Source organism: Anarhichas minor, unplaced genomic scaffold (genome assembly GCF_050575085.1).
Source record: "Anarhichas minor isolate MPS153535 unplaced genomic scaffold, ASM5057508v1 ptg000005l, whole genome shotgun sequence".
NCBI lineage: Eukaryota > Metazoa > Chordata > Actinopteri > Perciformes > Anarhichadidae > Anarhichas > Anarhichas minor.
The window spans coordinates 3,310,798-3,331,268 of record NW_027466451.1 but is presented as its reverse complement, the minus strand read 5'-3'; the positions used below and the strand labels follow the sequence as shown (position 1 = coordinate 3,331,268).

The 20,471-nt window shown below is 43.2% G+C and overlaps 1 protein-coding gene across 10 annotated transcripts; it reads right to left on the bottom strand.

The window, feature by feature from the left end:
* Positions 1 to 1,151: 1,151 nt before the first annotated feature.
* LOC142932020 (tripartite motif-containing protein 16-like) lies at positions 1,152 to 16,305 on the bottom strand. 10 transcript variants are annotated; one of them, XM_076076234.1, is made up of 11 exons: positions 16,161 to 16,305; positions 16,028 to 16,091; positions 15,317 to 15,470; positions 13,051 to 13,196; positions 11,071 to 11,185; positions 8,317 to 8,637; positions 7,895 to 7,927; positions 6,935 to 6,994; positions 3,318 to 3,444; positions 2,694 to 2,740; positions 1,152 to 2,597 (listed from the first exon to the last, which is right to left on the bottom strand). In XM_076076234.1, exons 6-11 carry the CDS (start codon positions 8,588 to 8,590, stop codon positions 2,032 to 2,034), a joined length of 1,107 nt encoding a protein of 368 aa, XP_075932349.1. In that variant the 5' UTR covers positions 8,591 to 8,637; positions 11,071 to 11,185; positions 13,051 to 13,196; positions 15,317 to 15,470; positions 16,028 to 16,091; positions 16,161 to 16,305; the 3' UTR covers positions 1,152 to 2,031. The 10 variants fall into 10 exon arrangements, with proteins under 10 accessions (XP_075932349.1, XP_075932339.1, XP_075932330.1 ...); XM_076076224.1 differs by lacking the exon at positions 16,028 to 16,091 and having other exon boundaries at positions 11,007 to 11,185; XM_076076215.1 differs by lacking the exon at positions 16,028 to 16,091.
* Positions 16,306 to 20,471: the final 4,166 nt, after the last annotated feature.

Here is a 20,471-nt window from a genome sequence, read left to right as displayed (position 1 = left end):
CACTGTGTGGTCTGACCAGTTGACCTCAATTTGCACTTCAAATTCACAGCAAAAAAGAGCCGTAGTCTCCACAGCCTTCACAGAAAGTCTGTTTACAAAGAAGGTGTCAACTTTCAAATCCCTTCAATCTGAAATCAGCGTCAGAAAAGACTGTAGAGTTAGTGGGGTAGAGTGAGGATGAGTAGAGAGTGGTCCAACTGATGTTAACTTAAAAGCCTCTGATCAGGAGGGTTCGGTGAGCACAAACACTAATTATTGTCCAGATCTGTTAACATCTTCTTTCGTCCCTCAACAACAAAATTGTTATGCTTTGGGTGGAACAAGTCAGATCCTTTGGAAAAGTACCAACAAAGTAATGTAGAAATACTCCAGCAGTTAATGTCCTGCATTCAAAATCCTACGTAGTAAGTAAAAGTACAGTATTATCATCAATATAAAGTATAAAAAGAAAATGAAATATGGCTTCTGTGACTGATATTATCATACAGGACAATATAAAAATGTTGACTCTGAAGCATCAATACATAAGCAGCATTTCAGTGTTGTAGCTGCTTGAGGTAGAGATCATGTAAACTACTTTATATACAATCTGGTCCAGTGTATCTTAACATAGGGTTGTTAAATCTGAGGGGTCGTGAGATTACTAATGAGAGAAGGAAGAAGAAAGACAAAGTTCTGCTACACAAATTGATATCATTTTTTGGGACTTTATTCTTATTACTTTTTGATAAAATATCGGATCATCTGACTTGTTTGGGTTAATTGATTATTTAAATTAAACAATGTGATGGGAGGTCAAATGGTTGAAGTGCGAACGACTCATAGAATAGTAATGCTACAGCCACACTACTCCGTTTCTACTTGGAAGCAGATTTGTCAAATAGAAACGATCTCCGTCCACACGGCCGTTTCAGCATCATTCTCGAGTTGATCTGCGTCCACACGGCAGCCTTCGAAGACGGACAGCATGTGACCATTAACGTACACTGGGCATGCGCGTGACGGTGTAAACAGGAAGTGGATTGGTTGCTGAGTTTTAAAAAAAATACGACAGAGTAATAAAGTAGTCTTTAATAATGAAAGGTTGTGTTTGATACTTAAGATCTTCCTCTAAAATATTCCTCTATAAACTCAAACAGACACAGTTCGTGGAACGTTTTAGAAGTTTTATTTTTTATTTTTATCTCTCTCTCTCTCTCTCACATCAAATTTACTTTAAAATCAACACTTACACGTAACAGTTTACTGGATTATGGTCCATAAATGTGGTCAACACACGTCTCTCACTCGTTTCCTCGGTGTTGTTGTTGTTGTTCTCACTCGTAGCTCTGCTGGTGGCTTAGCTATCTGTCCTACTGAATAGCATTCACTGCTAACCGTGAGTTCAGACGTCCGCTCCGTAACCTGCTGGTCACTAATCGCTCCATTAACAGCTGCTTCCTCCGTAATAATGCAGACTTTTACTGAACAACAGCTGCTAGTAAAGACAACAAGGTCAGCTACACCTGTAATCAGTTGTCCATGTTAAATTAACCTGGTAGTCGATCGGTAATCAATGTTGTTGTTTGTGAGCTTCCGGGTCACGTGATAAGCGTGTGACGAATCAGGGAAGGACACGTCATGACTGCTAAGAACCAATCAAGTAGTGAATGTTTCTAAACGTATCCGTTTCCGACCGTCCACACGAAAACGCAACCCGGAGTTTTCAAACTTATCCGTCTTCGGGAGCGTTTTCAAACTCCTCTGTTTTCGGCGTTCGAAAACGCCGGCGTAGTGTGGACGCTCAGTGTAAACGTAGCAAAACATATGCGTTTAAAAATGAAACCAAAATGAAACCTGAAAGTCCTGCATTCACAATTAAAGTAAAAGTACTAAAGTATTCATTTCTGAATTTCACCGAGGGATCAATAAAGGTTGATTGTTTTCTCCATAATAATATATAAAAGTGATTTATTTGTTGATTATATTTTGTTCTATTGATCTGAATTTGATGGTCAGCAGAGTGAGTTTTTACAGAGGAGACTCTCCCTCCTACACAGAACACAGAGACACTGAGGAACCAGACCTGGACCACAACCTGGACCCAAAGCCAGGATAAAGAGGTTCAGTGAATGTGGTTCTGAAGGTGTGGAGGAGGATCAGTGTGTCAGAGGAGACTCTGTAGAAGGACAGAGAGCCAGCAGGACAGTCCACATACACTGCTACTCTACCAGAGGGGAGGGAGGAGGAGGAGGAGGAGGAGGAGGAGGAGATGGGTGTTCTCGTCTTATTGTGAAGGGCAGAGTAACCATCATCATCAGAGCACTCCAGACTCCAGGACTGATCGTTCATTCCAAACTCACAGTCTTCACCGTTTCCTCTCCTTCCGATTCCTCTGTAACTCACTGATATTTCAACTCCTCCTCTCCACTCGACCTCCCAGTAACAGCAACCAGTCAGACCAGTTTCACACAGCAGCTGATGACAGGAGTCAAACCTGTCTGGATGATCAGGATATGACTGAACCTCCTTAAACACACGTGTCACCTTCCTGTTGTTGACAGACAGTTTGAGGTTTCTGTTCACTGTGTTTGTGTCGATTGTGAGTTCACAGGCATCTGAAGGAGAGAAGGAGACATGAAATAGCATCAGTTCATCATCAAACACAGCTGATGGGTTTATTTGAGACTTCATGAATCAAAGTGAATACTCACACTTCCTCAGACCAGGTTTCAGCCTCTGATCTCCAGCAGGTTTAACCCTGGAGGAAGAAACAGAGTCAGAATGAAGCTTCATCATCATCACTGATCTTCATCATATATCAAACGTATCTTATAGAAACGTAACGAACCTCAACACAAAATAAATGCAAATTCTATTTATTTACATTTTCTGTCAACCATTTCCCAAAGCAAACCATCATCTCTTTGTTCTTCTCTCTGACAGATTACAGCCACTCAACCTGAAGGAGAGTTAGTGATGAAGACAAACAATACTGTTTATTCTTCTTCTTCAATGTAAAATACAACATTTCTGAGTTTATAAATTAAACAATGGAGGATTAGAGTCTTTTATTGTGTCTATGACTGGAACATAACAGTGATTAATGGATCCTAATCTCTAATAACTTTTAGTCTTAAATGAACAACAAAGTGAATTCCTTTTAATTTCAAAGCTGCATTAATCTGTGCAATGAAACTGAAGAAACAATTTGCATGTTTTTCAATTGATCAACTAATCAATTTGTTTACTAAATCTGTCAACAGAAGACTTTCATGAGCTGAGAACTACTCTGCTCATGTGATAAAGCTGTTAAAGGCAGTTATCTGGGTACTTACAGAGCTTTGTTGGAGGCTTTGGCCGCTGGCACCAGCCTCAGGTTCTTCAGGTCCAACACGTCCAGATGTTTTCCTGATGACAATGAGATGAAGATCAGAGCTGAACACTGAGCAGGAGACAGTTTATCTGTGGAGAGACATCCTGAACTTAAGGACTGTTGGATCTCCTCCACTAGAGAACCATCATTCAGTTCATTCAGACAGTGGAACAGATTGATGCTTTTCTCTGGAGACACATTCTCTCTTCACTAACAGGCCATGTACCACAGTCCTTCAGAGTAGCTGTAATCAAACCTCTTCTTAAGAAGCCCGCTCTCCATCCAGAGGTGTAGAACTATAGACCGATCTCTAACCTTCCCTTCCTCTCTAAGATCTCTCTAAGAAAGCAGTCGTGAGACTTTCTACATAACAATAGTTTATTTGAGGATTTTCAGTCAGGATTTAGAAAGCATCATAGCACAGAGACAGCTCTGGTGAAATAACTAATGACCTTCTGATTGATCAGACAAAGGACTTGTCTCTGTTCTGGTCTTGTTAGACCTTAAAGCTGTGTTTAACACCATTGATCATTACATCCTGTTACAGAGACTAGAACCTTTGATTGGCATTAAAGGAACCGTAGTAAACTGGTTTACGGTGGGCTAACTTTAGTAGCTAACGACTGAGCTTCCATGGTGCAGAGCTGTGCTTCTAATTCACTCAGCCTCGCCTCAAACACAACAAACACACTACACTTATAACATGTACCATTATACCTAAAGGAGGCAGAGGAATAGCTTAACATGTGACACACCGAGAGAGAGAGAGAGAGAGAGAGAGAGAGAGTGAAGCCATCGCTAACTGCTAAGCTAAAGTACGGTAGCTAACGTTAGCAGTACTGGACAACATGTAGAGTCTTGATTTAGCGAGAATTCACCAGAAGAGGTCACTGGCTGCTTGAAACCCACCAACACAAGCAACCTTCACCTCCTCGCTGGCATTGCCCCTGCTGATACTAGACGGGAAGTTGCCAGCTGAGTCGAGAAAACAAAATCTACAAGTGATGAACGCCATCTCCTCCATGGATGTCCCCCTCCGGCCCAACGGCTAAAATCAAGAAGAAGCTTTCTCAGCCATGTCCAGCTCCTCACAAAGTCTCGGGAAGAAACCAGAATCCAACTCTGGATGGAAAAGCTCGAGAATGACCGTCCTCCAACTGTCATGGGAAAACCCCCCACTGAAAACCTTCCCCCTGGCCCAGAAGCACCATGGGCTCAATGGAAAACACTAAACCGCCTCAGAACGATCAAAAGCTGCTCTGGTCAGATGGGGCTACAAGACTGGCCTAACCACCTGTGAATGTGGAGAAGCAGACCACACTATGGAGCACTGCCTTGTCTGCCCTCTACTACCCAACCCTGAGACTCAAAAGACTTTGCAGTGTTCAAATGCAAAGGACTGTGTAAAGAAATGGGAAACTGTCATAAAACCATCACGCTTCAGTGAAACGAAAAGAAGTCACCAGAAGAGGGAGAGAGATTTGAGTGCTTCAACAGAACTAATGAAAGTTTAAATGTAAAACGAATAATTAGCTTCTGTAATGAAGAATATGACACAATTAACTTGGTTAAGCTAAAGCAGCTAAAGTACGCTAACAGAAAAACAGATGCACTGTCAACCGGAAGTGAGACAACACGCCTACCGCAGCACGTCAGCATGCTCTAACCTAAAAATATAAATCCAAAATATCACCAACAAACCCACGAGTGCACCCAGTCAGTGCAACCAATGACAACCGTGGCAACAACCTCCCATTACACAAAAAGTCCCATCCACTCAAAACAATACACAACATTCATAAAACAACTCCTCGACGACAGGAAAGCCTTCCTCAAGGAGAAAGGGACATGTTTCAGATGCTGTTCTTCAATCTCCCACCTCGCCAAAGACTGCAAGTCCTCTGTGAAGTGCTCTGAATGTGACAGCACCTTTCATGATGCAGCCATGCATCCTGGTCCATCAAGGCTCCTTCACCTTCACAAGAGAATGGCGGCGAGGGAGAAGATCATTTTAACGTGGCTGTTGTTAGAACAAGCTGCACAGAAGTTTCTGGTCCAGGTCAGTGGACCTGCTCATGCTCAAAGATCTGCCCCTCAGAAATATACCCCAAGGGTTTCAAGAGCTTGGCTGTCAAAGCCTTTGTAATTCTGGATGATGAGAGCTCATTAGCTGGACCAGAGCTCTTCACACTGTTCAGACTGGAGAGCAAACCATTCTCATTCTACCTCAGAACTTTCTTTGGCATCGTAGAAACATCTGGCAAGAAGACAGAAGGATTCCAGATCGAGTCACTGGACTACAGATTTCTCACCTCTCCCTCACCACTAATTGAACACTAATTAAACACCAAGCACCAGCCTACATCAGCCACATCTCCATCCCATTGCCAGGCCCATCCCAGAACTGGACCCCAGAAGCTGAACTACTCCTGCTACTCAGAAGAGACGTCCTTCGAGCACGGATCTACCTGGGCTGGGTAGTAATAGGAGAGGTGTGCCTGAGTAATGTACATAAGCTGAGAGTCAACACGTTCAAGACCATCATGCTGGACAAAGATTGCTATTACATTTTTCTAAACCCTGAACAAGCTTCATGTACGTCAAGGAGACACAGCAGTATTAACAGACAGGCAAGGGAACTAATAGGATGCTGGGACAGACGGTATTCAATCTAACTGAGCGTGACAACAACCTGGCTCCGTCAGTGAAGACATCGTCTTCTTCGAGATAAAGGACCCAAACATCTACAGAGACCACCTTAACAGTTGGGTTGCCCCACTGTCATTTAAAAAACCACGCCAGTCTTTGCAGAACAACTAAGTGCAGGTAGTCCAATGCTTTGCATCTCTACGATGAGCCTTAAGTGAAACAGAAACGTGAGATGCAGGAACAGTATGTAGCATTCATGGAGAAGATCTTTGCCAACGGACGTGAGGAAGTAGCACCACCACTGAGAGAAGATGAGGAGTGCTGGTATCTCCCAACGTTTGAGTTCCAGCTCGCACAAAACCAAATCAGATCTTTGAATCAAGCTGCCATGACTTTGGTGTCTCCCTCAATGCCTCTTTACAGGTCCTGACCTCAACAAATCCCTCCTTGTTGTCTTTTTACAACTTGTTTCTGTTTTTAATGACACAAGTACAACAACGAAGTTGTTGAGTACCGGAGGAAGGTCGTTTTTTGGCAACGGGCCATCTCCTGCTGTGGCTATCAACGGGCTGCAAAGAGCCATCAGAGAAGGTGCTCAGGAGCATGAGGCCGATACTTTAGAGTTTGTGGAAAGGCTCTTTTATGTTGACCATGGCTCGGTATCCGTATTATCTGAAGCTGTGGCAATCGACCTGTTCCGATGAACGCAGGCATCACTCGCTAAGTCAAACCTCCACTTACAAAAGTTTGCTTCAAACTGTCATGGAGGCCCTCCCGCCTGAACATCTTGTTGGTCATTTTCTTTTAGGAAACTGAATTTAATGCTTCTTTGGAGTCATGATGTCTCTCACAGAGGGTATTTCTGAAAACATTTAGCACACTTTGTTCTCTCAGGGCTTCCATACAAACCAGAGAATACAGCAGCTTTACCTTTGCTCTGACAGGCGGATGTTCCTCTGTTCTCTAAAGTCTCTCCAACATCAGCATGCTCTGTGTGAGAGAAGTTACAGTATGTGTTATTTCATCACTTTGACTTATTACCTATTTCTTATCTTCAAGTTAACCCTGATTGGTAATTAGTTTTTATTCATTTTTCAGGTTTAAAACATGTTTCTGTGTTATGTACTGTAGGTTACATCATTGTGTCTGGGATAGACGATTAGTTGGAGTGTAATCGCTGTGGTACATTGTCAACACAGCTGTAGCTCCACAAACTATTCATCATTTCTAGCTACAATTATTCTTTCATTCAATTATTACACATGGTTCTAAAATGAAGTCCATCCAAACAACAGACCTTAGTCCTGCTCTGGGAGATCACAACCAACACATTCACCTACTCTGTGTCGACCGCGATCAAACATTCACCAGTCATGGAGTCTCAACTGTCTACAGTGTTTTTGACCCCCTGTTGGGGGGGGGGCGGCTCGGGATCAAAACCACTTCAACCAGTACATGTGTGTCCATGTGTACGTCAGAAGTTAGGGCTGAACTTCCTGCTGTAGCTGCAGAAGTGAAAGTGTTTGCTGCAGGTCTGATGATGTTCACTCAAACTCCACAAAATGAAACATTTTAAATAGTTTGTTGGTCATTTTCTTTTAGGGAACTGAATTGAACCCTGACCTCAATACATAAACTCTCTGTCAATAACGTGCAGGATACTACCGCTCTGTTCATTCTCCATCAACGCATCAACCTCATGTGCATAACAGCAGTATTTCATCTCACTGGCTCATAACTCAGCTATGCCTACGAAAGAGAATGCGCCATAATTCCGAGATATCCCACAAAATCACTTCATATGTTATCTACGTAATCATGAACGAGGAAGTATAAAGACCACAAAAGCCCACACAGGGTGAAAGGTGGATGGGTCCAACAAACAGTGACCTTTGACCCAGCAGACCCCGGTTTGTTCCGCCTCTGAAACGAGAAGTAAGCATCTTATAAGTTACGTAACCTGCGTTCTTTACTGTACTTTGAGTACCTAACGAAGTATTTCACCACCTTTTCCTTAAAAGTCGTTCATGATCTTTTCCTAAACTAAGTACTTTCTGTATTACTGTATTCATGTAATGAGCAGAATTTGTACCATCGTATGAGGATACGTTGATCACAGTACATTAATATCTCATTGTCTCAAACCAAGGAGCAAATAAAAGATGACTGAATCAGGTAGCGTCAGCACAATCTGTCCAATAATAACGATACATCACCTGAGCCTTTTCTCATGATTAAGACCCTGTTCCATTACAATAACTGTGTTGCCCATTTGAACTCACTACATGACAAATGACTGAAGTGTGACTGACCTTCTGGTCCTGAGCTGGTGTTTGGCAGACTCTGCAGCAGATCATTCCTGGGTATCTTCTGTAAAACCTTCCTGGTGACCTCTAGAGCTCCATGAAGTTCAAAGGTCTTCACCATCAGATCCACAGTGTCCTGCCTATTTACATTCTCCAGCTTTGACTCTTTGATAGCTTGGTAAGGTTTCATGGTGTCACGATCCTTCAGATACCAGATGAATTCCTTAAATTCATCTTCTGTTAAATCCTTCAGAGTCTTCAAAAGGTCCACTGCCGTCATCGTGGCTCCCTGCTAGAATCTGTCTGTTTCGTCACCTGAAGGAAAAACTGTGTTGGAACCACAGAAACAATGGAAAGTAAAGTAGGAGTCTTTGTTTTTGTGGATACAGGAAGTTAAACACATCCATGTGATCGCTCACAGCTAGTGATGTACTTTATACAGTGATGGGAGGAGAATGGGTCAAACACACACAGGACTTTCAAACAGGGGACTGGTGTTCAAGACCGGTGTTCTTGAGTAGATGGTAAATGGACTGTACTCGTATAGTCTGTTCTAGTCCTCCGACCACTCAAAGTGCTTTAACACTACATGTCATCATTCACCCATTCACATCCATTCATACACGGAGGACAGGTGCCATTAGGACTATCTAACATGCATACACCGTGGGCACAGCTACAGGAGCTATTTGGGGTTAAGTGTCCAAGGACACATCAACATGGACTAGCAGAGCCGGGTATCGAACCACCGATCCTCTGATCGAAGGTCGTCCCTGCTCTACCACTGAGCCACAGTCACCCCTAATTAGTGACCTGTTAACTTATTTAACTTCAGGTACTTTTTTTAAACTCAACCATGATGTTTTTCTAAAACTGTCAAAGTGGTTTTGCTGCATAAATCTAACGTTGTGTTCCAACACTTCTCCGCTGTGGCCACCTAGGCTCTAAAGAAGTAGGTGGGCTGTGGACACTAAAGCCTTTCTACTCGCTCTTGGCACCGGAGCGTGAGCCTCCACAGATGGTGCGTGAGCTCCGAGAACACATAAAGACATTTATGCTCAACGTGATGTTTGTTTCATTATTCTCTGAAACACCAGAGGACGAACAAACAAAATTAACTGTGAAGAATCAAAAGGACAACGAGTGAAACCAACAAAACTCCATAAACCAACGTCCATAATGAAGAGGAGGGATTGTAATGAACTATAAACTCATAATCATGGACTATTTCATCACCTTTATACAAACCCTGTGAAGAAATAAGTATTAAATGTATAATAAAGAAACAAAGGTTGAATATCCTGTAAACTATTTGATTTAGCTGATAAATATATTTACTATAATGTAGATTTTTAACACTTCCTGTTTCTAAAGCTTCTAAAAATGAATTGACCTTCTTTGTAAAATCCTCAGACATGGAAATAGTGTTTTAATCAGTGAACTATTTGTGACAGTCACGTGACTGCGCGGCGCATGGAACAAGTTACAAAAATTCAGAGGTGCACGACCAAGTCCCGTGACCACTTAGAGACCCTTCACGCATGACGCCAGGCCGTAATTACGTCACTTTCTGGTGCCGGCTTCACTACAGCGAGTGTGAATTAAGCTTAACTTCTGGGCGTGTGTTCATTGGGCTCCACCCACTCTACCCATAGAGTCCAATAGAGGGCGGAGCCTGTGTGAGTCAGACTGAAGGTTACGATATTGTAACCCTAGTTCTATAAGCACAGGCTGAGCCTTCTACCAGAGGGGTCCTGTCACTCCTAAGCCCACTGTGAGGTCTGCATGTTTTCCGCTCTGCACTTCCTGAGATTTCCTAAGAAATTATAATAGAAGTGTTTAATGATTCATAATTGGAAGTGTTTAAGAATTCAAAATTAGTCATAATTATAGGAGTGTTTTAGAATTTATAGTTAGAAGTGTTTCTTAGTAGAATTAGTAGCACCTCTTACAGGTGGAGAATAATATGATAGCAAGTACTTGGAGTTTACCATCTATGCTTGTAAAACGTGTGACGTTTTTGCCAAAAGTTGCAAATCCTTATCTTTAATATAGTATGTTTAAGAGTAAGGCGTAGGGATAGATAGAGATTTATAGACAGGCAATTACAGGTCACACCCGTGCGAGGGTCTTCAGCAGTCTGACGCCAGGAGGAGACTGCTGGAGTTAGCCAATAGGAAATAAGATGGACAATATGGGAGGGGTTTTCAAACTGAAGAGGGAGCCAGAGAAAGATTCTGTCTCTTGCTCCTGTTCCACCGTGTGGGTGGTAACGCTATCGGGGTGAGGCGCGGGTCATATTTTATGTAACTAAATAATGTACTTCACTTTGCAATTGTTTTAGCTTCGGTAGTATTAAATGCTTTTGATTATAATTGAAACTGGCTGTCTTTGTGTAAGAGGCTGGATCACATGCGGTTTCCCCACAGTTTAAGAGGCCCTGAATCTAACATCACCTTCATGTTCTTGGATTCCCTGTTAAGTTTCCCTTTGTTCACATTTATTAAAACCTGTTTTCACTCTGCAATCTGGTCATGTCTGCATTTGGGTCCACCACACCACCCCGCGACAGAATGATCTGCCCCAAAATGGATTCAGCAGACCACCGTTTGGTGCGCATTGCCCCACAACTTTATGACCAGTTTGCTGGAACCCGCCAGGCCTTGGGAGGGCCTCGGAGTGTCCAGAAGGCTAACCTTGAGTTGATGGACCGCCTTTTCAACCCTAGAAGGAGACAGAGGAAGAAGAGAGGTCAGTTACCCACTCCCGCTGGGCCGCAGCTTTCCCCCGTTCCCGTCTCCGCCAAACAGCAGCGAGCTTCAGTTCCTGCCGCCTCCGAGAGTCCGAGTCCTGTTCCCCGTCTGATCCCAGGTCTCTAGAGATGAGGCACAGCAAGGCAAGTTTATTTGTATCGCACATTTCAACAACAAGGTAATTCAAAGTGCATCACATAAAACCATTAAAAGCATCAAAACATAAGGCAAAAGAAAAGGAGATTTAAAAACGGTCATTAAAACATTAGAAAGCAGTGTAAGAAATAAAATAGAGTAGTAAAATGCAGAAATGGATTAAAGTCAATTCTTTGCTGGACAGGTAGCCAGTGCAAAGACCTCAGAACTGGAGCGATGTGATCCACCCTCCTGGTCTTAGTGAGGACTCGAGCTGCAGCGTTTTGCTGAAGATAAATGCATGGACAGGTTTTTACACATCCTGTTGAGACATAAGTCCTCTAATCCTTGATATTTTTTATCACAAGGAAATATACAGGAGAACATTCCTGCCCTCTGCAATATCACTTTATAATAAATCACCTCTGGCCAGATCATCCTCCACATAACTACACACTGCTACACTGTTTGCTGGTGGTTGATTTTTGCACTACTGTTTTTCACCTAGTTAGTTAATTTAACACTATTCTATTTCATTGTATATATTGTGCATTTTTTAAATACTTAATATTTTTGGTTACTCTGTTACTTTGCTTACTTGGTATGTCTTGCTGCTGTAACATACAAATTTCCCCCTGGGGATGAATAAAGTACATATCTATCTATCTTTGTTTAATTGAAGAATATTCTGGTCCATCCAGTTGATTTGTTCAGTGCAGTGACCCAGCCCTTGTATGGGATTATAGTCCCCTGGTGACATAGTTATGTAGATTTGTGTGTCGTCTGCATAATTATGATAACACACTTTGTTGTTTTCCATAATCTGAGCTAGTGGAAGCATGTAGATGTTGAAGAGAAGAGGCCCCAGTATTGAACCTTGGGGAACACCACATGTCATTTTAGTCAGCTCTGATGTGTAATTAGCTACAGACAAAGTATTCTCGGTCCTTCAAGTAGGATTCACACCAGTTAAGTGCTGTGCAGAGAGTCCCACCCAGATCTTTAGTCTTTCTAGTACTTTGTCATGGTCGACCGTGTCGAATGCCCTATTCCCCGTCTGATCCCCGGCCTCTAGAGCCCTGTTCCCCGTCTGATCTCCGACCTCTAGAGTTCCGTCTCCCTGATCCCCGGTCTGGGCCCCAGTGTCCCCAGTCCGGTTCCCTTGAGCCTCTGTGTCCCTAATCCGGTTCCCCTGAGCAACTCCGGCGGTCCGGCCGCCCTCCTGAGCACCTTTGTCCGGAGCAACTCTGGCAGTAAGTCCGTCCGCCTGCCTGCCTGTCCCACGGAGCCCTGTTGCCAGCTGGATCCAGAAGTCCCTCCTCCGGACCCCCTCCACCCACCCTTTTTGTCTTGCTTCACCTTGGACATCTGGAATCTGCCCTTGAGCGGGGGGGGGGGGGGGGGGGGCATTTGCTCCTGATTGCAGTTATTCAACTCACCTGCCCAGTCCTCCTAGCTGCCTTCAATCTACTCATCACCCAGCAGTATATCTAGCCCGGTTCCTCATCCACTCGCTGCTAGATAGATCATTGTTGTTTCAACCTGCTCGGTATCCAGGTCCACCACACCACTCCGTGACACACGTACTGTATTTCAGCAGTGAGTCAGCGCAGATTAAAATCAAACTTATTTCCTGGTGATGATAAAATCTGACTCAACATGAAAAGACTCGAAGGCTGAAAAGACTTTGGCCATAAAGTTACATATGACAGAATATGAGTGAATTAATTCAGATACAAAGAGTAAATATCAGTGCTGAAAGAAGTGATCACTGCTCTCATCTACAAGTTTGTGTAACAAATGTCAGCAGAGCTCCTTCGTCAGAGAGTAAAGATACCAGTTAGTCACTCACCTGTTAAAGTCACATCCAGATGAGGTCAAAGAGACTTTCTACCTTCGTCTGCAGACACCGACAGACGCAGCTATCGCGTCCTCACACCTTCAAATCAGGACTTGTGAGTAAGACGTGAGAGCAGAAACCCGTTCCGTGTTGTAGTGCTGCCAGTAAACAGAAGGTCTGTCAGTCAGAGTTCTGATTGGAGAGAATTCACAGCAGCCATCCACACTACTCCGGTGTGGACGGAGATCGTTTCTATTTGAAAAATCTGTTTTCAAATAGAAACGATCTCCGTCCACACCGCGTTTCAAATTGATCTTAATCCACACGCAACCTTCGAAAACGGACATCACGTGACCATTAACGTACACTGGGCATGCGTTTGACGGTGTAAACAGGAAGTGGATTGGTTGCTTAGTTAAACAAAATACGACAGTAATAGTCCAATAATGAAAGGTTGTGTTTGATACTTAAGATCTTCCTCTAAAATATTATAGTTATAGTATAAATTTGTATACAATTGTGATAATTCCAAGGAGACGTCATGGCTGCTAAGAACCAATCAAGTAGCGAACACGGGTGTGGGCGTCATCTTTTCTAAACTTATCCGTTTCCGACCGTCCACACGAAAACGCAACCCCGGAGTTTTCAAACTCCTCCAACCTCGGGAGTGTTTTCAAACTTTTCGGTGCTCTGAAACTCCGGCGTAATGTGGACGCTCAGTGTAAACGTAGCAAAACATATGTGTCTCCAAACGTAAACAGAGTAGTGTGGACATGGCAGGCAGCTTCGGCCTAAAGACGAGGCCAACAGAAGTGGGGACAGGATCCTGTACAACCAGGGGTACTTCTCAAGTCTCTTAATTGTCGTTTCCTCGCTCCTCGATTGAACCGGAAGTTGTTTCTGCGCCGCCATATCGACGGCCGTCCCAAAGCTCTAATGTAGCTCTGAGGAGAGAGGATCGAGGAGGAATCTCTGAGGAGCCATGAGCGAGGAACCACGAGAACAGACTTCCAGGAAGTGTTTTAACGGCCGACACGCCCCCTCGTTCATCAGTCATGTGATTGGACGCTGCAGCCGATCGGACTGATGAGATTTTTTTCAACATGTAAACAGTGAAGACAGATCACAGAATAAACTCAAGCTTTATATTTGATTAGTTTTCTGATTCAACATCTGGTTTAAATAAATGTTCATTGTAGTCTGAACAACAAAAGGACCACAAACAACTTTCTACATTTATTAGAAAGAGTTGTGTTTTCATGATCTGATGTTTCCCTCAATAACTTTTATTATGAATATAATTAAAGTCAGAGAGAGCTGGAGAGACAAAACACTTTTTACATCATTCCTGAGTGTTTGATGAGTTTTATCATTTAAGAGAAACAATAATCATATTCTGGGTTATTTAATAATGACGCCAGTCACAATTTCAAAATGTACAGACGCAAATAATTCATAAATAAGACGATCGCATTCCGCCGTTAGAAATGGATCCTGTGCTTATAAACAGAACACAGTTTGTTAACAGACTACAGAGAGAAACACCTCTACAGTGGTGATTACTGTGTGTCTTTATTAGTTATTAGTATTATTAGTTACTATTATTAAGTACAGTGATCATGTGAACACAAACTTATCAAAAGTCTCTCCAGCTGTTAAAGCCGACTGACAGCTGATCCAGCTGTGATCAGCTGATCCTCCGTCATCAGAAACAGACGTCGCTTCACGTGACACAACTGAGGAAAGGACGTCTCATGTATTTTAAAACATATTTCCTCGTTTCCTCTCTCCTTGCATGGTTTCCTCCATGCATCCCTGGTGGGAGGGACTAAGACGCAAGGAAAGGACGCAAGTGAGGGAAACGGGGATGCAATTAAGAGACTTGAGAAGCACCCCAGGCCAGAAACACACTGACGAGGGAGATCAGGTAGCAAAGAGGAACTACACTGAAAAGCTGTACAGGACATTAATATATAATTCAAAACCCTCAGGAGAGCAGTTTCAGTAGTGTTGCTTATGTGGCGAAAGGTAGACGGGATGTCGTTTACAGTTACGAGGACAGCCAATACTTAGAGCACAACAACGCCACCTTAGGAATTGCACCCAAGGATTCACTTTTTCCCCCACACAGTATCAGGTTTACTAGGACACTCAGGTTCATTATACAAATTAGCAGGAGACGTGGTTCCAATACAAAAAATAATCTTTATTCTATTACAAATTCACAAAATACTAAAAGAGCCATTATACATTTATTTAAAAGAGGACTGCAGCTTACCAGTGGCGAGGTGGGCCAGTGCAGGTGAGGGTACACAACACTCACACAACCACACGTGAGGGTTCTTAACCAGGGGCACACCAAACTACACAGCACACGAAGGGAGACACCAACACCTGGAAGCACCAACCCCACCACCTTGGCTTAGCAGCTCCTACAGGGACAAAGGACACAATTACAAAAAGGCTCTGGTTCTCAGGAAAGAAAATCAAACAAAAGTAAAAAATAAGAAAAAAGACGAAACACCAAAATAGCTCGGGTTGACGGATCAGCCAGGGGGGGGGTGATCAGTAACCCAATTAATAGAAACTTAAAGCCAGAGTGGGCCTTAACATCCCTGGGCAGAATACACGGAATGGCTCAGGCTAAAAAAGATTCTCATTAAAAACAAGGGTGCTGCTGACAGCAAACAGCACAAGACAAGGGCGCAATGCTGACAATAGCAGCGTCAGACCCTGTAGGCGACACAGCGCAGGTCCGGGTAGACGAACCCAGTAGGCCAAAAGCCGCTAGTTGAACACGGCCGTAGGCAAAACACCAGTAAACAAAACAGCAGCGTCCTTGAACGTAAGCAGAGTTAGCTGTAGCCGCTTTCTGGCGGCGTTCCGCTCGAACCCAACCAAAAGTCCCATGTGATACGGGATGACGTAGAATTACTAGAATAATAATTAACACCAAAGTATATAAACTAACAGAATAAAATCACCTTACCGATCAGGCAATATGCGTCGGCTCCAGAAGGGGGGAGGAGGGCATGTAGCGTAGCTACCGGCAGCTATATAAGCAAGACGCGGTCACTAACAGAACACCAGAGTATAATCAACAGGACCTAATTGAGACTCACCGACAGATCCGCAGGTGAGTCACCTGTACAGGACGAGGGGAGCCCCAGAGACAGCCTAACAAATGACAGAAAGCCAATAAACACCAGAACAGCGCTACCGGGAGAAACGGATGTCCGGCGGACGTCCGGCAGACCGGAAGCGGGACACGCGTTTGACGTCAGGAGGGAGCTAAGTGAATCCGCGTCGCATTTATATGATGCCCGCCCACCGTGATTGGCTAGTGTTAGCCTTGTAATTAAAAGGGACACCGAGGCCCTGCGAATGGTGAAAGCTTCTGCTATACTTACGAAACCCAGAATGGAACTTGTCGTACATGTTGTGCCTCTCCAGTGCAGCAGTAAGTTGGTTGTTCACCACTTTCTCTAAGATTTAGGACAGGAAAGGCAGTTCTGATGTGGGCCTTAGTCAGTGGTGTATAGTAACGAAGTAGAAATACTTCGTTACTGTACTTAAGTCGTTTTTTTAGATATCTGTACTTTACTTTACTACTTATATTTCTGTTGACTTTTACTTTTACTTCCCTGAAACCTTCGTTACTCGCTACAAAATCAAATCTATCTTTAGAAACAAAATGAATCATGAGACCAACGTCGGGGACTGTGGTGGAACAGAGACTGCAACAAGCAGGTTTGGCGAATCAGTGGTCCTAGCTTGCAAGTTAAATCATTGGTTAATCACGTTAATGCGCAATTACAAACAAGTGCTCTCAAAGCCGCGGTGTTTAGATTCCCAGTGATGCCCAGGATGCTACATGCTATAGCTAGCGAGACTACATGAGTATAATTCCACTCTACGATGACTGATTTCATGACGGAAGCAGAAATGGAAGCACCTGCTACTCCCGCAACAAACTACGGTGGTGACGAAGACCAACATCCGTGGATCGCTAGCGAGTTAGTGAGCTGAGGAAGTGTTGACAGTTGTGAGATTGTGTTGTGTGGTGGCTAGCTAACTTAACGTTAGCTAGCCACCACACCATAGGATTGACAGGAGCCGTGAGAGCGCAGCATTAGGGGAATCCTTCCCAGCTGTGCGCAAGCTGTGTGTGAAGCTGAACACACCTCTACCTGCCTCAGCGGCCTGTGAAAGGCTGTTTAGCATCGCAGGACTAGTCTTCAGCCCAAGAAGAGCGAGACGGAATTCTCGCAATTTTGAAAACCAACTTCTTTTGAAGATGAACAGGACATTTTTCAGGTTCAGGTAATGACTGGGTTGTTACTTTCGGTGCTGCTTTAGTATCGATCATGTTTTGATATTTGAGTCATTTTGTGGATGATCAGATGGAGTTATGATGGTAACAGTCGCCCAATTGCAGATTCAGCTTGAGCAAAACCTTTGTGTTCAAATCAGGCCCATAGGAGTTCACAAGGCAGGTGTCCTTTCTCACAACACTGACCTGATGCATCAAGTGGATATTTTCTGCTGAACACAATATGATGCATTTGCCCTCTACATCCTCTAGTCGGAATGAGCATACTTATAAACGCACTGTTACAACTCCTTCATAGTGTCATATTGCGACTAGAGGAGAATTATGATGATAAGTTCATAGTAGATGCAAAAGTATACTTATGTACAATATGTTATGTTGAACATTGTTGCTCCTGGATGGATCACAGCCAAACCAATTATGTTCAACACAGCTCCATGTCCTTGGTCCTGGTGCCACAGCACTTAAAATAATAAACTTCATAATTCTCAAAATTCTGACCCTTTGCTTTTTTATTAACAGCATTTACTTGTACTTTTACTTTCAATACTTAAGTACATTTAATATCAGAAAATTACTTTTGATACTTAAGTACAATAAATATCAGATACTTTAAGACTTTTACTCAAGTAGTATTCTAATAGGTGACTTTTACTTTTACTGGAGTAGTTTTCCAGTAAGGTATCTTTACTTTTACTCAAGTATGACTTTTGGGTACTTTATACACCACTGGCCTTAGTTCATAGGCAAAGCAGGATCTCAGTTGGGTTTCTTTAATATGGGCTGGATAGTGGCATGCTTAAAGTAGGACGGGACACTTCCTGTAGACAATGAGGAATTAACAATAGATGTTACATCAGGGCCAATAATTAGCAGAACTTTCTGGAATAGAGAGGTTTGTATTACATCCAGAGGACAAGATGATGGCTTTGTTTTGTTAATTAAGTCCATCAGGTCTTGAAGGCTGATAGGCTGGAAAGAGTCCAGAACAGCAGGAGATTGAGAGGAGCTACATGTAGATGAACAGATCCCAGGCTGAATACCAGACCTAATAGCTACTGTATTACCTTATCAATCAAATAGGTAAGGAACTTGTTCCAATCATCAACAGAACAGCATGGTAATGTAGAGACAGACAGTGAAACAATTCTCTTAATTGTGTCAAACTAAATCTTGGGATTTCTCTTTGAGGAAGAGATTAAGTTGGCAAAATAAGCAGTTCTAGCTTCCTTTACTCCAGCATTAAAAGAAACTCTGAGATATGAGTCTATGAGCGATGCACTTCTAGTTTAGTGGCTTTCCAGAGCCGCTCTGTCCTGCGTCTCAAGCTGCAGACAGCGTCTGTCATCCACGGAGAAGTGTTGTAGGCAGCCCTGGTCCTTTCCTTTAGAGGTGCCACTTCATCCAGCAATGTGGTGCAATGTTCATTAAAGGTGTAGAAGGTGATAAGGGTCAGGACAGTCACAGGCGTATTTGCTTACCGATGTCTCTGGCTAGCTCCGGGGAGAGAGCCCCGGGCAAAGTGACCATGGCTGAGACAGCGGAGGACAGCAACAAGATGTTCTATTGTGGCCACCTGAGCCTCACCCTGTGCGAGTGCTCAGTGAGGTGAGCATAAGCCTGGTCCTGATGAGATGGTGGTGTGGGCTGATGCCTACTGGAGAAAGGGCCTTTTGGGAGCAGCATAAATGCCTGACTTTGTTCCAGGTGGAACTTCAGACATCTTCTTTTCCTTGTCCCCATGGACTCTGGTTATTGTAGCGGGATATCTGTGCTCTTAGTTTTTCCAGGGCTGGAGCTCTGGGAAGGGAGGCCACAGTGGAGGACGTCTGGCTAGCAGCTCCTGCTGGTAGACTTAGTTATGAAATTACCTTTAAGCTAACTCTATGAGTGTTCCTGATCACAGAGTAAAGCTAATGAAATCAATTTAACACTCCAATTCACACACTTCTGTTGAACAACATTGGCACAACTTTGATTTCACAATTACAATATCATTCATAACCAAGCAAAATAATTAAGAGAGCTCATATTTTCACAACAGAAACACACATACAACATAAATTGAATCACTGATGCACAATTAAAATATATTTGTGAAAACAGCAATGCTGGAATTCACTGGCAAACTACATCTCAGTGAGCAGCTTAACTGCAGCACATTACGCAAATTGTGCAAGAGTGCATAAAACACAACAGACTTTCTTTATCCAACTGGTTCTTCCCTAGCTGCAGTGTGCACCAACAACCACCAGAGAGCACCCTCCTGCAGCCACATGACTCTCTGTTCAGAGCACAGGGCTGAAGCCTCAGCAGGAGAGGACGAAAGCAACTCGACTGATGTTTTACATGTATTTCTACGTTTAAAGAGCTGCAGCGGACTGTGGTTGTGATCGCTGGTCTGAACAGCGGGGCTGACAGCATAGGTTATTAAACTTATAAGCATTAACCCAACAGACACACTCGCACACAGTATTTGATGTTTCATAACTACCACGAGTCCTGCTTTCTGCCCTGATGAAGAGACGCAGAAAAGTCGAGAACAAATTATGGACATGAAAAAATGACACAGCTGTTAGATCAGGAGCACATAACTGATATGTTTCAACCCCAGATGGTCTTCCTCGGGTCAAAGTGAAGAAGTGAACACACCTGTATCTAATGGGTCATTAACGATGAAACATCACAGCGTTGTCTCCAAATGAGCCTGAACGAGTCCTCTGATATGAGACATGTTCAGAAAGACGAGAGACGGATTGGTCCACTTCACTGACCTTATTGTCTTCATCTGATTGGACACAGCTGGATGTGATCTGTGTCTGTCTGTGATGGGAACTGGGACTTAGGGTATCTAAACTGTAATGATCAAAGTTTAAGGACACTGTAACATGTTGACAATTGTTCTATTTACTTTGACGTAACAGACACGATTTTCTGATTTGTTTGGCAAATCATAATATAATATAAGAGACAACAAGCAAATCATGTCTAACTTTCTTTATATACAGTACTTAATAGAGCATCAAGTATTGATTTCTTCTTTGTCTTAACCTCAAATAGATAACTGAGGTGACTTGATATTATGTATTAGCTTATACTG